The sequence below is a fragment of the Antrostomus carolinensis genome, unplaced genomic scaffold, assembly GCF_000700745.2.
Source record: "Antrostomus carolinensis isolate BGI_N321 unplaced genomic scaffold, ASM70074v2 scaffold15717, whole genome shotgun sequence".
NCBI classification, from domain to species: Eukaryota; Metazoa; Chordata; class Aves; order Caprimulgiformes; family Caprimulgidae; genus Antrostomus; species Antrostomus carolinensis.
Window position 1 is genome coordinate 14,236 of NW_010328235.1, and position 22,072 is coordinate 36,307.

The following is a 22,072-nucleotide window of genomic DNA, read 5'->3' on the forward strand; positions in this document are numbered from 1 at the left end:
CAACCTGCACGCAATTCCTACTAGGATCAATCAGTAGTTCTGCAGCTTTACCTAGCAGAAAACAGTCCAATAAAATGGTATTAGCTGATAACAGGCTCAAACACGGTTAATGAACAGATAAATAAGATATCACCACTCTAAAAGGCCACCTTCCAGGAGTCTTCCCCTCCTGTATTTACTAGTTTTATACATGCTCTCTATTTAATCACTGATCTTTGCTCGCTCATTTCAAGTGCAAATAAGGTCATGAGCATTACAATGTTCTCTGGAAAGAACAGAAACACAAAAGTATTAAGCTAAAACACTGCTCTGCTCCCCAGAACAAGTCAACACCTGGCTTTCTTCTGGAGAAGGTGATTAGTGTTTTACCCAACATCCTAAATCATGGGAAAATGTTCACTTGAGACCTTCGTTTAAAATCCACAGATCTTAGATCTCAGTGAGAGTGAGCTTGTAAGATCCTCCAACTTCTTCAATCTGCAACTGGAAGGTATCTTCATTAGAATAGTGTTTCACAATGTTATCGTCCATGTTGACCAGAATTCTGGAAAAATAAAGTAAGTCAGGGAAATTATTACGGTTCTAAATGCCAAAGACAGCAAAGGTGCCCTCAAACCTCAGAAGGCCTGGACTGTCCAGAGGTAACACAAGATCCCTGCTTGCCTATCTCTGACCCATGGCTTCCTACAGCAGATCGAGCTGTTCTTACCCAAACCTGCCACCAAGGCTGGCAGTCATGCTTCTAGGATCTGAGCAAAAGGGTTAAATCTGGCTCCAGAACCAGGGAGGGAGGGAGGGAGATCTTAGAACTGGCAGAAATCCTTCTAAAGCTGCAGACACTTGGGCAGCCCTGGGGCTCAGAACTGGTTTGTTTCACAGCTATAAACAAGGGGCACAAAACCCTACAGAGCTTGCAGGGAAGAAACTACTGATGCCTGGCTGCTTCCAGTCAATACCCGTGAGCTTGTGTGTGTATACACACACGCATGTGAGTGTGCATGTGCACACACACACAAAAACCTGCCCTTAGCAATGGTTTAGCTACCATCAATTCACAACTTCTGCAGTTATTCTGCTGCAGTCATTCTGCTATGAAAGCACAACCCTTAAAACTACATTCCAAAGGTGATTAAAGGACATATTTTTTCTGGCCAGAGGGGCTTTGGGTGAGGGGCTAAGACACCAAAGTGACTTTGGAGAAAAAAAAAACAAACACAACAATAAAATTACTGAAAGATTAAAAGGAGAAACAAAAGTGGCCATGCTCAGGAACTCAATTATTTATGTTACAAAATAAAGGGACTGCGGAGTGCGGCCTCTCTGGGGAATGGGTACTTGGGTCTCTTCTATCAGGGTTAGTAGTTGTAGGCAAATGCAGACACACAGTGAGTACAGTTAGCCACTGGAACAACTTAACATGGGCTGAAGTAGGTTCTTCGCCACTGTGAGTCTTTAAACAAATCAAACTCTTCTTCCTCTGACACAATCAACTCTGGTTCAAACAGCAACTGACTCAGAGAGGTCCAGTGACTTGTATTTACCCAGGAAGTCAGGCTACACATTTCTACAGGACACTCGCGGTCTTCTCCTCTATGAATGATGTTGGAATAAGATTAACACACTGCATGCACCTACACACATCTGCAAATGGCATCTGCACACGTGCACTGCACGGAGGAATTACAAAGCAGATTTGCCCACAGGTTTGAAAAAAGGAGTTCATATTCTCAAGATAGTTGCTGCACAGGTACATACTCACCCTTTTTTACACTTTTTGAAGATTTTTCCTATTTTATCGAAAGGAACATCGTACTTGTCAGATATCTAGAACAAAAGAAAGCAAGCACTGGTGAAGTAAGGGGACTGCTGGCATTGTCTTCTGCTTACTATTTTACAGAAGGGAACAAAAAACGTTCTACAGATGAAATCAACTGCTCTGTCCTATAAAGGCAATATTAAATCTTGAACTGTAGCATAAGCCTACAGATGAGAACTCCTCCGCTGCAGTTTGCCAACTTCTGTGCAAAAAGCTTAATTGTTCTCGAAACCTGGCCACTGATTTCCCATACAACAACCCCCTGCCCCCACACGAAAAATCTTGGGCATTAAAAAACCACCCCACACCCTGGTTCCCATCCTCTCTTGGCTCTCTGTTCTCTTAGCACATCAAAACCCATTTTTAAATTCAGTGTCAGAGGGATCAGGTGAGAAATAGCCATCACAGCGGCTGGTGCAGGAAGAAAATAGCAGCAGAGCGAAGACCCCTCCTGCAAAGGACGTGAGCTAGTCAGAAATGTCCCCCTTCCCCAGCAGGGTGACCTCAGTGTGAAACAACAGCTGCTAACCATGGCGCTTCAGCGTACAAACCCCCAGAAAGTCATGAGGTCAGCAACCTGAGCCTGGTTTACTTTGGCAAAAGCAAAGGGGTTTTACCCCAAGCTACAGTTGTGAACTCTTGGTTCCTTGCTTTGAGAAGTCCAAGCAAAACAACAAAGGGGCTGCTTCACTTCAGGACCACGGGAAAAAGAGAGGCCTTCATAGCCTCGACTCCGTCTCCCCATGAGCCCCCATCTCCAGCCCACCTGTGCTGGCAAAGCTCCACAGCCAGGAAGAGAGAGCTCCGGGTTACAGAACCCTCTCTGGGTCCCAAAGCTAACAGCAAGCCCTGGCTGTACAGCCCCAAAGCCTCTGTCCTCTGAGCACCAACAAGGCCTTAGTCACAGAAAGAGGCAGCCAGAAACGTCAGTTCTGAGCTCGTGCCAAACATGACACCATTCCTCGGAGTTAAGCTCTGCATTTCCTTTGCAGCACAGCAGCAGCAGGGCTAGTGGAAGGCTATTGTGGAAATCAAGTACCAGACAGCAATTTCACACACATGTGCACAGACGTATTAAAGTCTTCAAGCACACTCAGAAATTGGGACTTGGAGCTCTTCACAAGCAGGTTATGGAAGGGGAGGAAAGGTCCCAAACAAGGCTTTGAAAGACTAAAATAAACCCAAACCACTGAACACATTTTGGAAATCACTCCATCTTCTCATTAAAATACCCTCTCTGACGTGAGGGACATCCACAGTGGGAGTCTGCAGACCCTTTTTTGATGCAGCTAGGAAGAGGCCTACACAGCTGCTTCTGCAGCTTGGCCAAAGCAGAGCCTGCATAAGAAATGAGCCCAGAAGGCTGGCTCTCCAGCAGCGCCTGTCATCTTGGGACTATCGCAGGTACCCAGTCATCACCCTTGACACATCCGGATTTTCAGGAAGGCTGAGAAACACCTTTTACACACAGATCCCACAGATGTGGGGTAAGACACTTAAAAGGGAATCTTCCTGAAGTCCCTTAATAATTAAAGCACTGTTTACAATAATTTCACTGTTATTGAAAAGGAATTAGCCTTATGCTTCTTATCCAGAAGAGCTGGAATATGTGGACAGCAAGCTGCAATCTATAGAGTCTAGCTCCTGGGATTGTCCAGCGTGTAAGAACTGGGGAGCAAGGGACTACACTGGCTTTTTTTCTAATTGGAGGCAAGGACTATAAAACAGCCTTATTACTTACTGCTTCCATTAGACCTTTCAGAGATGGTGTCTTTAACATCAGTGCATCAAAGACTTCCTCTGACTCTTTTCGGACATACAGCAACACTGAAAAGCAAATCAGAGAGAGGCATTTACTGCATAACTGCTCCTCAAAAACGATCTGTGTATGATTGGGGCTAAGAACAGAGTAATGTACACTGAGATTCTCATTAAGAGATACATGTATGTACATTCAATATACACTGAAGATTGCATCAAAAACATGCATAGCTAGATTAGTTCAAAACGTACTTTTGGCACACAGAAATACTGCGTGCTCAAACATCTCTATTGTCAAAATACTGTCTAATTTTTCTCTCTTTTCCCTTTTCTCTATTATTTGGGAAAAAAAAAAAAAAAAGGTTATATCTGAAACACAGAAGGGTGGAATGCAAAACACACAGCTCTGAGACTCTTGGGTATCCATAGCTCACACGTCATCTGCCAGAAGACTTTGTGCAATAAAATGCTTGGACAGATGCTACCACAGCAGGTGAAGCCATGCTGGCCACCTCCTCATTTTTAAATAATTCATTTGTACAGTCCTCTGCTCCTCCTACGCTGTCTCATCTCTCTTCCTACCCCTTCCCATGTTTCATACCACCCCAGCTGACACACAATGCAGACTTCATCTCCTGCTAGGAGGGGAACGAAAGAATAAGAAACCTATTTAGGTAAGCATCCCTAGTGTTCTCAAGCCAGCAGAGAGTCATTGTTTGTAACATCAGCCCCATTAAAAACTGCATTAAGGCTGAGGAATAAGCCACGAAAGCAAGCAAGCTTGGACTTTAACAGCTTTGCCGTCTTTAATGCATCTTCTAATGAGTGGGTATTGCAGTCTGGGTTCTTTACAAGGGCTCATCAGCCACATCTTTGACACACCTGCAACATGGAACAATTACTGGCATGGGCAAGTTGAACAAGGTGAACTCAGGGCAGCACACCCCCTTGATGGACTATCTCTGCAGGTTTTAAAAAAGAAGGGACTGTAGATTTAAAAAATGAAGACAGTACACGCACTCTCAGTTACAGCACAGGTTGGATGATACATCAGGCAAAGGAGAGAGAAACCCACAGGTCTTGTTTTATGGCACACAGCAACAAGAAAAACCAAGAAGTCTAATTTCCTTTTATAAAATCCATCCTTCCTTACTAGTTTATCCAGACTACACAAGTGCAGCCCCATTAAGGTCAGACTTGCTAGACTTAACCTTTGCCACACCACAAGTTTAATCCTCCTCTTTTAATCCTTTAAGCTTTGTCATGGTCCTTCCACACATGAATGTCATCAGGCAGGTAATCCTCTACACCATCTCCGAAGGGACTTCTCATCTCCTTCCACAACACCACAGCAACATTCAATCCCACATCAAATCAAAGGCTGACAACAGGTTAAAAATAAGCAAAAAATTCTCTCAGTTTGTCTCTCAGCAGTGAACAGCCCATTTTGCAGCACCACAAAAGATGCAACAGTTTTATACCCAGAACCAGTTCTTGATATTCATTATTTGAAGTCCTACAAGATTTCCATTAATAAGTATTTTGTAGTGGATTACACAATGAATTCTCTCCCTCAATTGACTGAGGAGACTGGTAAGCAGCTCACCTCCTCTGATTCTCTTTCCTTACAGACTCAGAACCAGCTAGTGTCTGAGTTGGCAGAAAAAAAACCCAGAAATTCTGACATTGTAAAAAATTTGTGGAGCTGAACTACTGATATACAAACTCTTTCTACTATTACTCAAAGCCATGAAAATCAAGCTAGAATATACTCCAAAATAAATTAAAACAACTCTTTAACCTCAGATGCATCTCTATCATGTTGGACAAATACTCCAATAATTCAGTCTCTGAAAGAAGAAAATAATACCTCTTTTTGGTTCTTCTATTCTGGACATCTTATTCGGAGTAGCAATGAAGTCCTCTTCACCAATATAGCCTCCTCTCTTCAGGTTTGAGCTGTCAGTGACAGAGCAAAATGTAGCAGCGGTACCCTTACAGGGACTTAGCCCTCTGTCTGAGGGCAAGATTTCAGTAGGCTGAAGTAGAACAGCTCTTACCTTTCACCCTCCAGTTCTTCTGAAGTAACAGGAAGGACCTTTTAAAACAAAGGGGAGATTTTGTTGACATAGGCAGAAAACCACACACTGAATTAGCTAACTAGTGAGAACCTCATGTGATACTCAGTCCTCAGAAACAATACAAAGGGCTCTGAATGCTACAAAGCAAAGTTGCATAAAGACAGACCCATCAGCTGGTGTAACATGGTCTTGTCAGCTATGCTCTCCCCATCCCTCTGAGTGCCATCTGTTACTAGTGACCTAGCAGTAGCTTTTTTTGCATTAAAGAGTCACTGGCGTGGAACAACACTCCTGCTGCATCTGGCATGAGCAGAGGCCCAACAGCATCAGGTTAAAGGAGAGGGAATCTCTGAGCCCACAGCAGGAGCTGCAAGGGACAGGCAGACAGCTCACCACCCAACTCACTTGTAAGCATTCAGTACAGAACACAGGGGAAACCAAGGCTGTTAAGTAAGGAGCCAGCCACGACTACACTACTAGAAGTATAATACTTTGGTCCAAGCAATAAACATGGGCCTTCATTTTAATTCATAAATAATACTTGCACTTAGGGTTGTGAAAGTTCTATCCAGAACTAGAACTAATTTCTTCTTATTACCTTTCAACCCTGTATCAAACGACACTTTGGCTCAACCCTCCAAAAGCCAGTGAGCATCTCCTTAACGTCTTCTCGTAAAGAGAAATTAAAGGATCTCAAATGAGAGAGAGACAAGAACATACAAGAGATAACCAGTTTTCTATCTGGACTGGCATAGAGTCTTCTGACAGAGCTCAGCAATAGCAGAGCCTTCACAGGAAAGCATGCAGAAAAGTCAGCCTTACAGAAATAAATTTGTTCTCCATCCCTGCTAGGAGTTTAGGAACGCTCTTAAAAAGTAAAGTCTGGACTCTGCTAGAGCATGCCAGGACTCCCAGCACAGGACAGTTCAAGATTTTGAAACTCGGTTGCACTTTAATTTTTTCCCTTCCAGTTTCCTGTCAGCTGAGACTTTTCAGGAACGCTGAGGCAGGGCACTCTGGCAGCAGATCACAGAGCTGACACACTTGCCAGTCCCACAGAGCAGCTTTTCACCCTGTGGCAGCAGGCTGGAAGAGTGCAAGGTTTACAGCAGCAGACCAGGAACCTAATGGACTTTACAAGAGAAAACCAGCCTGCAGTTCCTTCAGTGAACTCTCAACTGGAGATGCTGTGGAAAACATCCTTCCAGGTTCATGGCAACAGGAGTTCATAGGAAAATAATTTAATCACAAAACATCCCCAGTTAACTCCAGCCAATGTGTTTAGGAGCAACATCTCTCGCTCACATGAGAGACAGCCTGTATTTGTTTACAGCACCAGTGCAGATAATCTGTCATTTCATGTACATATACATACACACGGCATCTGAGGCTTTTTGCAAATACATTCCATAGCCTCCTCTGCCCCACACCCACGAGCTTTACTTACGTGAGCACCACGCTGAAGATTTGCAAAGTGAACGTCAGGAATGAAAAGGACTGGCTGAGTGTCTAGATCCATGAAGGGCTTGAAGATGGTGATGTCCGTACGTTTGTGTGAGGGAAGCATTGGCACTTTGACATCAGAAACTGCAGAGACCAAAGATTGGAATAGAGGATAGTGAAGACATTGACAAAGCTGTGGCTTTCCTACATCATTTAAGAGGCACATATGCTGTTGAACAAGGGTACTCTGCAGTCAGGGTCAAAGGGAGAAGCTCCTGTGGTAGAGGAGTTGGAACCTGGGCTCTCTACCTCTAAGATGAGGGCCTGGACCCTGAGGAAACAGCTCTATTCACAGAGGAGAAGTTTGCTCCATGTCTCCAAGTAAGCTGCTCAACTTTGTTCAGATATTCAACTGGGCTGGAGAATGGACTGGGCACTCACCCCAAAAGAATAACCTAGGTCTTCCGTGTACCAAGCAAACTATCCACACAGTCCTAAAGCCAGTCCTAACTCACCATTCTCTCTATCAACTCCCTCAAAAGGTTGCTGCATTTCCCAAACCAGGAAGGCAGAAAGAAGACAAAGAGACAACCTACAACCCACATGTTTCCAATTGGGAGCCTCTCAAAGAGGTTGCACCACAGAAGCACTGTCACACTGCAGAGGTGATACAAATACTGTTTCTTGCAAGATGTGACACTTAAGAGTTACATTTTTATTCCACACTTTCAAATTTAACTTTTTTGTTCATCTCATTGTTCACCCTGGTCACTCCAAGCTGCCCAGCCTCAGTTCATCCCCCACGAGGACCAGCACAGTCTCCCCACAGAGCACTTCAGCTCTTACAACGCACCAGCTGACGTGACACAAGGCACCAAGTGGACAGACTTCACCCACAAAGACCCGTTTGGGAGAGAGGCAGGAGGTGCCTCAAATTGCACTTCAGACACATTCATGTCAGACTGCCCTCAGCTGAAGACTTCCACTCCTTTTACCAAGTGGAATTTACCAATGGATTTTTGGGTCAAACCAACTGCAAGATAAACACTTCACTTCTCATGTCCCCAGTGAAAAATACACTATTTTTCCTTGGAAAACTGTTTTATTTGGTTTTGGGTTGGGTTTATTTTTTTTTTAAATTGCTCAATCCCTATAAAAACAACTTTGTCCAGAAGTCACAAACTATTTCTGCTGTTGATGAGTCCACGTGCACATGGCATTTGTGATCCTGGAGGTGGGTGTAACAGCTTATGGCTTAAAGCAATCAAAAACTTCCACAGAAGAGCTAAACAGCAATGGACTGTACTTTCCAGTAAAATAAAGGTCACATCAGACTAATCCCAAGCCTAGGAAGTTCATACTGGAAAGCAGCTTTTGTAAAACTGTAAGATCCTGGAAACCAGAGTTGAAGCTGTTTGCACTTTCCAGCCATTATGCAAAGTGCTGCAGGCAGTAATCCTCTGGGAGCTGTGGGGGCTACCACATCCACGGAACACTAACAGTGTGCTCAACCTACTTTTCATCATGTACTTTGTGGGGGAAAACCCAAAAACCCAGCCCTTTCTTCAACTGCCCTGGAGCAAACAGGTTCCCTCATGGCATTATCTTCCTCTGAAGCTGCTCCAGCAGCCTGTACCTGCTGTGTCAGGAAAATCCTGTCCAGCAAGCCGTGAGGCACATGCTTGCTGAACCAGTTGGACTGTTAATAGCACATCAGGTACAGCAAGGGAGAGCACACACCTGCCCCGTGCAGAGGAAGAACAGGGAGATACATTTTCCTCTAAGCAGCTCTGCTGGTGAATAGTCATCCAAACACAGGATCTGTTGCAGTCATCTGCACCAGTTAAGGAAAGATGCTCACCGGGAATGAACTCCAAAGCCTTTATACACTACGAGCACTGAGGCCTTTAGGTGTGCAGAAACAATGTCTATTGAAATTATTCTACAGATCCACTTTGCTCCAGAGAGTGAGTATAGGGCTGGGAGGCTGGTGGCCCAGTCCCAAGGCTGCCACCACCTTGCTGCACGGTTGTAAACACATTTTTAACATAAGTTAAAGACTAAGTTTAGGATCAAGCTGGAAACATTTGGAGCAGCTCCAGTTCTTACTGCCACCTGGAGCTCAGAGGCTCCAGCAGTGCCCCAAAATCCCACTCTCACCCTGTCATTTCAACTGCTAAAAACCCTACCTTACTGAATGCACAGTAGGACCTCGTTAGACAGGGAAAACACAAGTTAAGTCCTAAGTGACTCAGTGTGTTGCAAAACACAATTAATGACTCGATAAGCAGCAACTGCTTAAAACAAACACTATTCCACAGGGGATAAAAACTGACTTAGGAGAGTTCTATGACAGAAGTTATCTGTGACCAAAATAAGATTTAATATTTAAAATACTGATTGAATAATTTCTACTTACAGGCATTCAACTGAGAGCTGGGGTCAGTGCACTTGCCTTTTCTTTTGCTTTGTTTTCGTTCTTCATCCCTGATCTTCCTCTCTGCTCCCTGCCAGACAAGAGATTAAGGGAAGGGTGAGAGAGAGAGAGAGGAGGTCTTTTTAGCTTGGTCTTTTTTGTTGGGGTTTTTTTTCCCCTCCCAGCTGCAGAGGCAGGAACACCGGTTCTTCCAGAGCTGTGTTTATGGAGGTCAAGTCCATGGTACCCAAGCTGCAGGTCTGCCAGAGTGTGTGCCAACTTTGAGATCTGTTTACTTTTGAGTCCTGTCATCTAATGAAATCCAACAATCATATCCAAGATGCAACCACCTGATTCTCTTTCAAGTCAGATGGGAATACGATGACAAAAGATACCCACAGTTGTACCAGCTGTATAAAGTGAGATAAAATATAACTGAAGTGTTTAAAACAATAAAAACTCACAAGTTCCCTCTGTTTAAGAGTTCAGTAGTTCATCCTTAAATCCTGATCTATAAGCCATGCCAAACTTTGATTACCAAGTGCAAACACTTTCCTGTACATTGTGCATGGAGCCAGCAGCAGTTACACCAGCCTTTGCTGATCTCATGCATCATTTTAAGAGGCATTACTTCTCCTTTTATCAGGGCCAGGCTATGGTGGAATCCACATACACCTAACTGGGTTCATGCCTATATGGTTCCTGGCCCTCCAAACCAAGCAGCAGTGAGGAGACATATTTTCTGCAAGGTGTAGGCAGCTGTGACAGAGAGAGAGAAGAAAGGAAGGAAGGTTTGCATTGAAATTGTGTTGATTCTCCACCTCTGCCCAGACATTCCACGTGACTGTGGGTTAAGGCAGGGATGTCATGTTGCCAGTTGCATCAGCTGATAAGCCCACAGCAGATCCCCAACACTCAATCCCAGTGCTACCACCAGATCACTGCCCAAACTAGTATACACAAGCTCTACCTGTCTGCTAACACTCTCCTGCAAAGCATGGTAAAAGGTAACAGTTATCTGGCCCCAGGGAGCCATTATTTCCCATTCCCACCCCTACAAAGCTGTCAAAACACATCCACGTCCTTGCACGGTGCTGAGGAAAGACTAGATTAGCTATAGCAAATGAGATGTCAAAAAGCATGTGGTGACAGGGTAGGAATGGTGCCTAACTGTGTACAGCATGGGAAGGAGGGCTTTGGCCCTTCTAAATTCCTAGTAAATCAATACCCGATAGGTGGCAGGATGCCTATGCCTGACAGGTAGCAGTGGGCACATCTGCATTGGCAATAAAAAGGAAAATTAGCCTCGATATTTGACATGCATTAACAGATATCACCTTTTCTCCCACCTAACTGCAGGTACACAAGGGAAGCTGCCGTGAAAAAGAGAAAAAGTTACTAATGAAGACACAGGGACTGTCAGCTTTGCTTGACCCCATAAAGCTGATACAGCCCAGTACAGGGAAAACATCCCACTCAAACCCCAGCACAGCTGGACCCACAGCCCTCTGCGACTTCCCTTACCAGAACAGTCACAACATCCCAGTTTGACAGCAGAAATATCAGATTTGGCTCCAGTCTTGTTTTTTTACCATTCACATGGAAATAATAAAGTTCTGCTACTCAAACACTGTGCTACAGAACAGCACCTGCTTCCTTGTGGAGGACGTGCTAATCCATCAAGAGCACACATTTTGAGAAAACCTCTGCCATCCCACACCTACAGCCAGAGTTCTGCTTGAAAGTCAACTAAAGGGGCCCAGGTAAGCACATCTCAAACTCCACATTAAAAAAAAAAAAAAGCAAAAAGAAAAAAGTTGTGTCTTGATAACAGGCTTTTCTGCCTTGCCAGCGGAGCTCAGCTCAGCCACTGCCAGAATCGGATACTTTTGAAGAAAGGACACTGGCAATTCCTTATTATGGAATAAATAAGCTTGTAATAAAGAGGTTTTCCCAACTTCATCACCTAGAGAACAGCATACAGTCTGAACACCAAGACTTCACACTCTTGTCTATGCGTTAAAGGCTGCAGGGCGGGGTGGGTTTTTGGGGGATTTTTGGTTCTTTTTCTCCAAGTCACCAGGTATGTAACAGACTCTTTGGCTGAGAAAGGGAAATGGCATTTTGGGGACAGCTGCCATCCCTCCCTCTCACGGAGAAACGTGATGTATTTGGTAAGCAACAGAGATGCAGGGAGAGGATGCGACGTCAAGTCACAACACACCGAGCTCTGGACCCTTCACGACACCGTGGGACTCCCCACTTCCGCACACAGGTCGCGCCAGTCGGATGCTCCGAAGACGGAGCGCTACTCCCTGGCCCTCCATCGCACACCTTCTTGTGCCGGGTGCAGCTCTGGCGCACAGCCCATGAGCCGTTTGAGCTCTTCCTCTGCCCTGTGGTCCCAGCAGTCAAGCTGCAAGGGAACACCGATGGACAAAACATGGGACACAAGCTGACAGTGTGCGCTTGCAGCCCAGAAAGCCAGCTGTGTCCAGGGTTGCATCAAAAGCAGCGTTGCCAGCAGGTCAAGGGAACTGATTCTGCCCAGCTACTGCTCTGGTGAGACCCCACCTGAGTACTGTGTCCAGCTTTGGAGTCCTCAGCACAGGAAAGACATGGACCTGTTGGAACAGGTCCAGAGGAGGACCACAAAAGTGATCAGAGGGCTGGAGCACCTCTCCTGTGAGGACAGGCTGAGAGAGCTAGGGCTGTTCAGCCTGGAGAAGAGAAGGCTCTGGGGAGATTTTATTGCAGCCTTTCAGTATATAAAGGGGGCTTATGAGAAAGATGGAGAAGGACTTTTTAGCAGGGCCTGTAGTGACAGGACAAGGGGCAACAGTTTTGAACTGAGAGTGGACACAAGGAAGAAATTTTTTTTATGATGAGGGTGGTCAGACACTGGCAGAGGTTGCCCAGAGAAGTTGTGGCTGCCCCCTCCCTGGAAGTGTTCAAGGCCAGGCTGGATGAGGCTTTGAGCAACCTGGTCTAGTGGAAGGTGTCCCTGCCCATGGCAGGGGGGCTGGATCCCACCCAAACCATTTTGTGATTCTGTGATCATGAAACAGAAGGAACAGTCTCTGTGTTGCTGCCCATCCGCACCAATGCTGCCTCCAGCCGCCTTGCACCATCTCTTTTCTTCCATCAGCATCTCACTTGCTTGTTCCTACCATCCCATAACATCCTTCCCACAGCACTGCCCATCACTACAAGAGTAACAGCAGGTTCCAGAGGACAACATGAGCTATAGCTTGTGAAAATCTGTATTTACTCTTCCCCACGTGGGTGCTTAGCTGAGGTACCACTTACAGCAGAGAAGGTCATCTTCCTCTGGGACAGGTCACCTCCATCCCTGCACAGCCCAAATATTGCTGGGCTAAGCCTGAACGAAGCTTGTGCTCTAACACACCACAGGATGACACCACTACTCCCATACTGCTTTACTCAGGTCTTGAAACCACATAGGATTAGAGGAAAACCAAACATCTTGGCCACCTGTGGACCCCCCTCCACAGACAGCACGCAAAGGGGAAGACAGAAACTCATGAAGAAACTTGGTGTCAGAGGCAGCAGCCAAAAACTAGAAACAAGTATTAGCAGCTTTCCCTTCCACCCCAAGCATGGGAACCCTCCTCCTTTCCCGTGCAAAGGCCACCACACAACATTAACTGAACTGTTTGACCTCCTGTAGGATATCTATAGATTTGTACACAGAAAAGAGACAGCAGAGGAGTGCCAGGCCAGTGTCTGGGTTCAAAGTCAGTTCAAGCGTGCAATGCAAGCACAGCCTCAACAGACAAAGGAACAGAGGGGACCCACAGAGAGCTGTCCCTCTTAGGTGGCCACAGCATCATCATTTTGTGCTGTTTTTTTTCCAACAGATCTCCACACCATAGGCTTGGCCCTCCACAAAGAAAACAGAGGTAACAGCACTCTGACAGGTAAGAGTGGCCATATGAGGACAAACACATTAAGGACTGCATGTGGATGCTACAGTAACGATTGTCCTGTAAACATTTGAGGCCATCAATCGGTTACCTAAAATTCAAAGCAGGGAAGAAAATGGGTGCTCTTTTTGAAATGCCAGTGCTCTTACACGAGTCTGGAGAAGGTGAACAGTGTTGGGGTCTATAAGTCAGTACCTGCAGCTGTAAGTACACAGCTCTGCTCACAGGAGCAGTCACCCAGTTCCTCTAACAAGCATTTGAGTACAGAGTTTGATTCAATGCGATGACAAACAGTATTCAGCTTGCTGGCCTCTGCCCCCAGCTCCCATTGCCAGACCTGGTCAGATCTGAAAGGCAGCAAACTTCAACACCATTTCTAAAAACACAAATTGCAGAATCTTCAGACACCAACCTCACACTGACTGCACGTTCACAGAACAAACAAGTCAGATTAAATACAGAAAAGTAATCTTTTCTCCTTCTCTCCCTCCTCTTAATTCAGGTACAATTTGCAAAGTGTCTGGAGGAATAAAGCAGGAGGAAAGGTTGAAATCTCAAAGGAAAATAAGAGATACACTGGCATTACTGTACTACTAGCTTTGCTGAAGTTTGCACTATAGACTCAAATGGTTTCCTTTAAGCTACGTACTGACTGCTCATGTTTGTCATTTTATTAACCAACTTGTCTGTTAGGAGCAGCACAAGCCTGTCAGTAATTTCAGCACAGTGTCAGTAACAGACGGGACAACTTAGGAGCCACAGCAAGTCTGTACTCACTGATATTGTACAGAACACAGGTTGATAACACACAAGACTCCCAGGTAATTTAACAGCTTTGTATGACACACTTGCCTCAGTTTCATTTTAGAGGAGGAAAAAGAAAAGAAGGAAGGAGGGGGAAAAAAAACCCCAACCAAACCCAAACCACAAAAAAGGCCTGAAGAAAGCCCATGAGACACGAGCCTCCTAGGCTTACTGGCAAGTCTTGAAGATAGCTCTGGAGAGCCTTCATTAACTCCCTGGTAAATTCTTTGCAGAAATCATCACAACAGGAGCCTCCTCAGGAGGGACTTGAAGGAAGATGACTAAGTAGCTTTATACTGGCAGGCAGCTACAGGTAGCTTCTCCCAGCCATGCAGAAAAGCAGAAGGGCCTATTTAAAAGTATACAGATGGGCAATAAAACGTGGCAGGATGGGATGCTACAGCAGAGGCAGACTGTACAGGGTTCCATATATTTTGGGGGGTAAGTGGAGACAGAGTAAGGGAACATTGACATTAATCTTTGCTGCAGTATCCCGAGGGATGACAGAAAGGCAAGATCACACAGTATGTGACCGGTGCAAAGCTAGAAGACTCAAGAGTGGGGTTCACAAGCCGGTCTCAGACCTGCAGATGCACAGAGGAGTATTTGAGATATCACTTGTAAAGAGTCCACGCTATGAAGACGGAGTCTGGATGCAAAGAACAAGGTCCTAATCAAGTAGGATGCCAGCAAAATAGGAAGTTGGTGTGGTTCACAGCAATCAAAAGAGCAAGTGGGGAGGTCCAGATAGCATTTATCCCAGCCTAAAAAGATCTTGGTCACTCTGGAAATAGCAATGTTGCACAGTACTTGCTCTGGTCCTTCAACAGATTGCTCAGGCAGGAACAGGTTACAAAGATTGGGAAATGTCCTTTCTTTGCAGCTTCAGTTCAGCTTTTACAACTCCTTTCAGCTCAGCTCCTGATATGTTTCTTTCACAGTTCCTGGTAAACAGTGTCTTTGGGAAAGTTGTTAATTCTCTGTGTGCTAAGTGCATTAGGCAGAGCAGTCAAATTACAGCACCCACCCAACTTGTAAATGGGTTTCATTTATACTGCTGTATCTCACAGCAGCACAATGAAAACAGCAACGTTTTCTGCTCAAAAGATGTGCAAGTTGTTGGGTTTTTTTAATAACAAATGCAGTAAGAACGCACAAAGAAATTTAAAAGACAAGTCTGCACTTGCTCCAATCAATTGCAATGATTTCTCCTGCTGAAAAAAAGGCACTCAGCAGGACCTTCCAGTGCCTGGAGTACCGACAGCCAGTCTTCTGACACTGACTGACCTTTCTCCAAAGTCAATACTCAGGAACACTTCTCAGTGCTCCAGAATTTTGAGAGCAGCAAATTTATCTGAGGGCATCATAACATCTATGAGCCAAGGAGAAGGGGTTGAAATTTTTTCCTTGCAAAGGCTGGGAAAAGAGACAGGAGTTTTCAGTGAGCCAAAATAGCAACTGACAGAGTTGGGGGGAGGGAAATAAAGCTGCTGAGCTGTGGAACAGCCTTTCCCAAAGGGCACATTGAACCAACCTTACCTTGTCGCAGAAGACTTTGATCTGGCAGTAGGCTCTGTGCACAGGTTTGTTACTCCTGTTATTGTAGCTGTAGGTGTCAATCTGAAGATTCAGGGGCAGGCCTTTAACTCCCTTCTGAGAGGAGAAATCCGTGCTGAGGCAGTTCACAGAGATGAAAACCTGAGGAAGAGGAAAGCAGCATCCGTCAGTTGTGACACACAGACTCCTGCGCAGCTGCTGAGCAAGGGACTACTCGGCAAGTGCCAAGATCTAAATGCTGACCCTTGCTACTGCAAGCAAGACCTTCTTCATTCTGAGAAATCAGGTAAAATCCTCAAGAAGCAGTATGACATTCTTAATTCCTTATATAAGCCATTACAGGGAACAAAGCCACTTTGTCCAGAGTCAATTTCAACAAATCCTCCAAACTTTATGAAGACTCCATCCACCTTTCCCAGGTATTTCCACTCAAGAGATATTAAATATGTCATCTTCAAATTTTTAGCAACAGGAATCCTCCTGTGCCCAACCTTCACTGGCCAATGCTTTACCATCTTGGTAAGAACACAACCATGCTTTGAAAAATTTATGTTACTTCGGGCAAGTTAAAACAAAGCTTTCCATGAGTTTGACATGAGCTGCTGTGAGCACAGCTTATGCTTGAAACTACTTGGGAGTTTTTGTTGTATTTTTCCTGTAAATGGTATTAAACACTTAAAAATATTAGGTAACGTGTTCTCTTTAAACACAGGAATAACGCCATTATTTCAGTGAAAAAGTTTCTGGGCTTTACACTTAAAGAGATGAACACTATTTTGAATATTCTCCAGTGAGACTTACAATACCCTGTTAATGTTCAGATCAAAAGGGAAAAAAAAAAAAGGAAAGAGTAATATTTCCATTATTCTAATAAAAAAATTGAATTATGGGAAAAATTAATGAAGAGTGATTTTCAACATATCTAATTTAATTTTCATAAATGCCTAAAAAAACCCACCCCAAAACAAACAACAACACAAACTCACAACCACAGAACAAGTTCAATGCTACTTAACACAAGGAATAAATATCCTTGTGTGGATATGAACACACAGAGCAGAGTACTTTGTACCCAGAACATGGGCTTGCTGTGTGTCAGGCTTTTCTCCAGACACAATGCTCATTATTGGCACGTCTCAGCAGAAGCTGCAATAACTCATTACCAGGAATTTATGAGCCACCAAGACCTGCAGTGGCTACTCTCCTCTCTGCCTCAAAAACAGAGCTGGGAACCCACTGCTAAAAAAAAAAATAAAAAAATACAAATAAATCAAAGCCTTGGGAGCCAGAAGCACCTTGCCAGAGGTTTTGCAGGAACACTGTTCTATCACTTATTGTGCTACTATCACAAAGCACCAGTCTGACAGTCTCTGCAGAGAGCTGGTGCCACCTCCCGGAGCCGTCCTGGCGTTGCAAAGTCTCAAAGTAGGTTTTGAAAAGCTTAAGGGTTTGGTTTGGATTTGTGGTTTTGCAAAGTGCTTATCACAGACTTCTTCACACAGGTTCTGCAACATCCTTTACTGGTTTTAACAAAAGAGGGGAAATGGAAATGTAAAAAGTATTACTTCTTCATCTTTATGATTCTTTCTAAATAAGTTATGGATGTCCCCTCCCCTGGAAGTGTTCAAGGCCAGGCTTGATGAGGCTTTGAGCAACCTGGTCTAGTGGAAGGTGTCCCTGCTCATGGCAAGGGGGTTGGAACTAGATGATCTTTAAGGTCCCTTCCAACCCAAACCATCCTGTGATTCTATGAATTACCACCAGATTAGGGATATAAGCATTCTTCCCCATATACAATACAGTAGTATAAAAAAAAAAAAATAGTAGATAAGCATCTTCACTCATAGTAACTCATCTGAATGTTTGAGATTCACATGGAACTTCTTGCAGCCCCTGTGAGCACCACCTGCCCCAGAGCAAGGTGACAGCCGCCACACGCCAGCTCAGCAAAGTCCCCGTGCCTTCCCTTGCACACACACACCATCCCACAGAGCTGGCAGCGGCCCCGCTGAGTCCCACTTGTGCAAAGGGACCCTGAGATGTGTGAAACACACGGAACTCAGGCCAGCGTGGCACACTGGCCCAGCCCCAGCCACTCCGCTGCCTGCTCTGCGGTGGCCCCAGCCAGGACGATGCCCAGGGACAGCATCACCAAAGGTCAGTCAGCTCCCAGTGCCTGCTCACTCTGCAGCCTGTGTGTCAGCATCTCAAACCCATCTTCATCCAAGAAGGCTTTTTTCTTTTAAAAACATTAAATACATCCCAAATCATAGCCAAGAAAAATGATTTTAAAATAAGCTCTTCTCAGTCTTGCCCAGCCTGACTCAAGCGATGGCTTTGCTAGCTTTTATCCACCCCTCTTCCCTTTTTGCCACCTTCAACTTTACAAAGGCATTTTGCTTGCAGCGCTGGCACACCCCGGGGAGAAGCTTCAAGGAGTTTGCAGAGTTGCTTTCACCCACTTGGGAGCGAGGTAATCAGATGTATGCACAGCCTGAATAATTGCGTTCCCTGAGCAGGGGTTTTGTTTTATAAAAGAGCCTTAACTCTAGTGTTTGCATATTTTTACATTTTAAATTTTAATTTTAAATTGATTTACCCATACTGAATATTCACACACAACTCTCACTCCTATATGAGGAAATGACTGCATTCTTTAAGAAAACATGCCCAAGCAGCCGTGCCAGCAGGTCTACCAGAGCCTCAAAATTTCTGTGAAATCTCTCATTTGAGTTTCACACCGCTGGACACCAGCGGACTCAATGTGCAGCATCAGCCACCAGTTCCCTAGCAAGCAGTGTGGCTTCTCCTCTGAGAATTCAGGGCCACATTTTCAGTTTTCATGGCTTACCAGACACGCAAAGCCCACACAGCACGCTGGGCTGAAGGCAGAAGGGTTGGTCTCAGCATGACGGACACACGCTGCTGCAGCGGAGCTGCACAGGTATCCCATGGGAATTTGGGACTGCCTGTCAGATAACAAAGATTATCCTCCTACTATAGAGTCTCCTCATTTGATTAGCTTTGAGCAGCTGACTTCATTTTCATGCCATTTAAGTCTTCAGGACTCTGGGCAGGAGATGACAACAAAAACCTAATCACCTCTCTGAAGCAACAGAGAGCCAAGCCTGTTGTCTCCTGTTCAAACAAAGCCATTTCAATTCAAAAGGATCATCTGCTCCTCGCTACTCATCCTCTAATTCCTGTTTTTTTATCAACTTCAGGTTGCCTCAAGTTCCACAAAAACGGAGTTTTAGCAAACAGCTTTTCCAGTTTGGGCTAAAACACAGTTTCAAACTGGTGCATTTTGTTCGGGACGATGTGACTTGTGTTCGAAAAGAAACGTAAGACCAAGTGACTGCGCCAGCTACATCCCCACCCCAAAATTGCCAGAAGAAAGAAAAACGTAACCGCAGAAGTTGCTCTGCGTCTTCAGCCTGCTGAGCAAGATTCCTTTTCATGTGTCCAACCTATTTTTCTAAGGGCAGTTCCGCATTCTCAGCTATATTAAGATTTGTTGTTACTTTTAAAAAGAAAAACCCCACATTTTCATCTCACCTCCCAAGATTCAATATAAAGACAGCACTTAAAAATAGAGCGTTGTCAAGCCCAAGCACTTAAAAACATGAGTCAAGCCCTCAAAAGTTACGCAGATTTTTTTTTAAATCAAGATTTCTAAAAGGATTAGAAACCTGTTTGAGTTATTTTGTTTGCTTGGCAGTTAAGCCTTTAGTCCATATTTTAATCATATTTCTAGGCTTTACTCTCCAACCAAAGCCAGGCTTTATTTTTATTTTCTTTTTTTTTGGTTGATGTTTTTCATGCTTTTAAAATTATTATTTTTGAAAGCTGAGATTCTCATTGAGACAACTAGCTCTACAGTGGCAGGGTTTCAGATAAAACACCAAACAGCATGGAACCTGTGAGCTGGTACGAGCTGCTAACCCCCTACAACTGACAACCACCCCAACATACTGCAGACCCTCCTTCACCCAACACCAGGCTGGGCTTCCTGCTGTCCTTGGGGCGGACAAGCAGCCAGCCCAGCCTCACACAACAGAAGACCCAAGGCAGAAGGACTGAAGTACCTCCTCTGGGATCACGCTGGAAGTCAGCGTGGGAAGAAGCCAGACCTCATGACTTCCCAGTCTGCTTTAACCACCAGACCACTCATGCCCTTCCTTGCCTAACTCAGAAGAAACACACTGTGCCTACATTCAAATCTACGAGAAACAATCTTCCATTTTAATAATGCAGGAAAAAAAACCTTAATCCGGTAGCTCTGCCCTCAAGGAAGGGCAGCAGAGACAGCCAAGTTCTTTCCACACAGCACCTTTTTCTAACAAGATCTGCCTTTCAAACAAACCAGGAAAAACAGGCATAATTAAAGGGCAATCAAAGCGCTGCAGGAACCTCGCTGTCAGCGAGATGAAAGATGCCTTTTTTAAATGAAGCCTTGCATACCCAGATCTCTTCTCCTCAGTTTATCTTGGATGCCGTGCTCTTTTGTCACACAAAAAGTACCAGCAATTTTGATTAGTCCAAAGGCTACATATGCAGCAGCTTTAGATGAAATGTCACTTTGCACAGCCTCTTCTGACTCACTGCAAAGCAAAGCTGAAAAGGAAGGATACGTAGGTACACATCAGCAATGATGTCTGGGGTTGCCATAGGTAATGGCAAGCAACTCAGATGGGTGTTGGCACACTGTGAGCTCTGGCCAGTCCCCAGCAAACACAGGCATGGGTAAGACCGTAATGCCACCTAACAGATCTCTCCATCGTGCAATGTCTTGTCCGTCCTACAGAGACAGACTTGGCACTACTCTAGCCCGATCACCTTGCTCCATATGGCTTTCATTTCAACAGAAGACAGGTAAATCGAATTCACCTCCTCCTATTTATGCTCCAATATATTTTTGTACCCAGAGAATGAAGACATCACTCAATAATCCAAGTCCACCAGGTACTTTTTTTCCTCTATTGAAAATTCAGATAAAAACTTTAGCTCTTTTCTAGAACTAGTAGGCAAAAGCCTCTCATTTTAATGTCATATACAACTTAAAACTGTCAGGATGCTTTTGATTTTGGATTACTGTGTTTGTATAGAATACAGAGTTTGGAGCCTACAACACACCAACCAGGGACAGGTTAAATTACGATGAGCTCCCTTCCAGGGAATGCAGTTGGATACTGTTTTTCTTGACCTTGGCTAAATCATTTCAATGTTCTGCTCAAGACACAGTAGGCAAAGCGATTTCAGTGTGTCCTGGGATCATTTCCCCAACACAAAGGCAGCGTCTCACCTGTGGATCCGTCACCACAAATCCTCCTCACAGGTCAGCCTGAGGCTGTGCACAGCCCTTGCACAACGGGACCCACTGGACCTGTGATGCATCTCACTCTGCTGTCCCTCACAGCAGCAAGGCCATTCCTGAGGTCTCTGGCTGGGAAATCACTGCACAGCTCACTTGATCTACGTGTTATTTTCACTTTTAGCAGGACAAAGGGTCATAGAAAATCCCTCAGCCAAACTGATGTGAAGAGGAGCCTTTGAGGTTACAACAGCGAGATTAAAGACCAGAGGAACAAATAAGGTAAAAGACCATCAGACCTATATAAAAGGACTTGGGTATGGACCAGAGGACATTAACCAACTCTCTCGTCCTCCACCCACACAGACTCTCTTGGAGATCCAAGAGAGGCACCACGCAAAACTAGGGACAGGAAGCTACTCGGCTATAGTCAACACCAGGACACAGCCATTCCCCACCCCAGCTGCCAGCAGGAATTCTCTGAATGTCAACGCAAAGCCCAGCAGCCACCAGGTTGCTTGGTCTCCTGCAGACGCGTGTGCTATTCAGGGGCATGGAGCTGTGTGGTCACAGCACTCTTTGCTGGCTAGCTGAAGGAACAGCCCTAGGCCCAAATTCCACAAACAACTCATTTATCAGCCCTCTACTAAAGAAAAATTACCCGGAAGCTCAGAGGTTGTTATTTAAGTGCTGATGGCTGAAAGCATGTGGTTTTTCTAAAGGCTTGGACAAATAAAAACATAAAAGGGAAAAAAATAAAAGGTCTGTTTAAAGATTTGTCCACATGGAGGTGTACAAGGTAGGACTTAACGTGCTTCATCTGTGCTACAAGCTGGCTGGATGAAAATCACCTCCAGCCCAAAAAAGCCTTATAAATTACACCAGCGCAGCTCCGTGCCCTTCTGAGAGGCAGAGCTGTCAGCCTGGGCACCT

At 44.9% G+C, this 22,072-nt stretch overlaps 1 protein-coding gene across 1 annotated transcript in view; it reads right to left on the reverse strand.

Moving 5' to 3' along the window:
* Positions 1 to 429: 429 nt before the first annotated feature.
* GRHL1 (grainyhead like transcription factor 1) overlaps positions 430 to 22,072 on the reverse strand; it is a 37,355-nt gene continuing 15,712 nt past the window's right edge. Inside the window, exons 8-15 of the mRNA XM_029086008.1 lie at positions 15,808 to 15,966; positions 9,521 to 9,608; positions 7,106 to 7,245; positions 5,638 to 5,675; positions 5,448 to 5,536; positions 3,558 to 3,643; positions 1,760 to 1,824; positions 430 to 544 (exon numbers count right to left, since the gene is read on the reverse strand). Of these exons, the coding sequence (XP_028941841.1) occupies positions 430 to 544; positions 1,760 to 1,824; positions 3,558 to 3,643; positions 5,448 to 5,536; positions 5,638 to 5,675; positions 7,106 to 7,245; positions 9,521 to 9,608; positions 15,808 to 15,966 (780 nt within the window). The remainder of the gene's footprint in view (positions 545 to 1,759; positions 1,825 to 3,557; positions 3,644 to 5,447; positions 5,537 to 5,637; positions 5,676 to 7,105; positions 7,246 to 9,520; positions 9,609 to 15,807; positions 15,967 to 22,072) is intronic.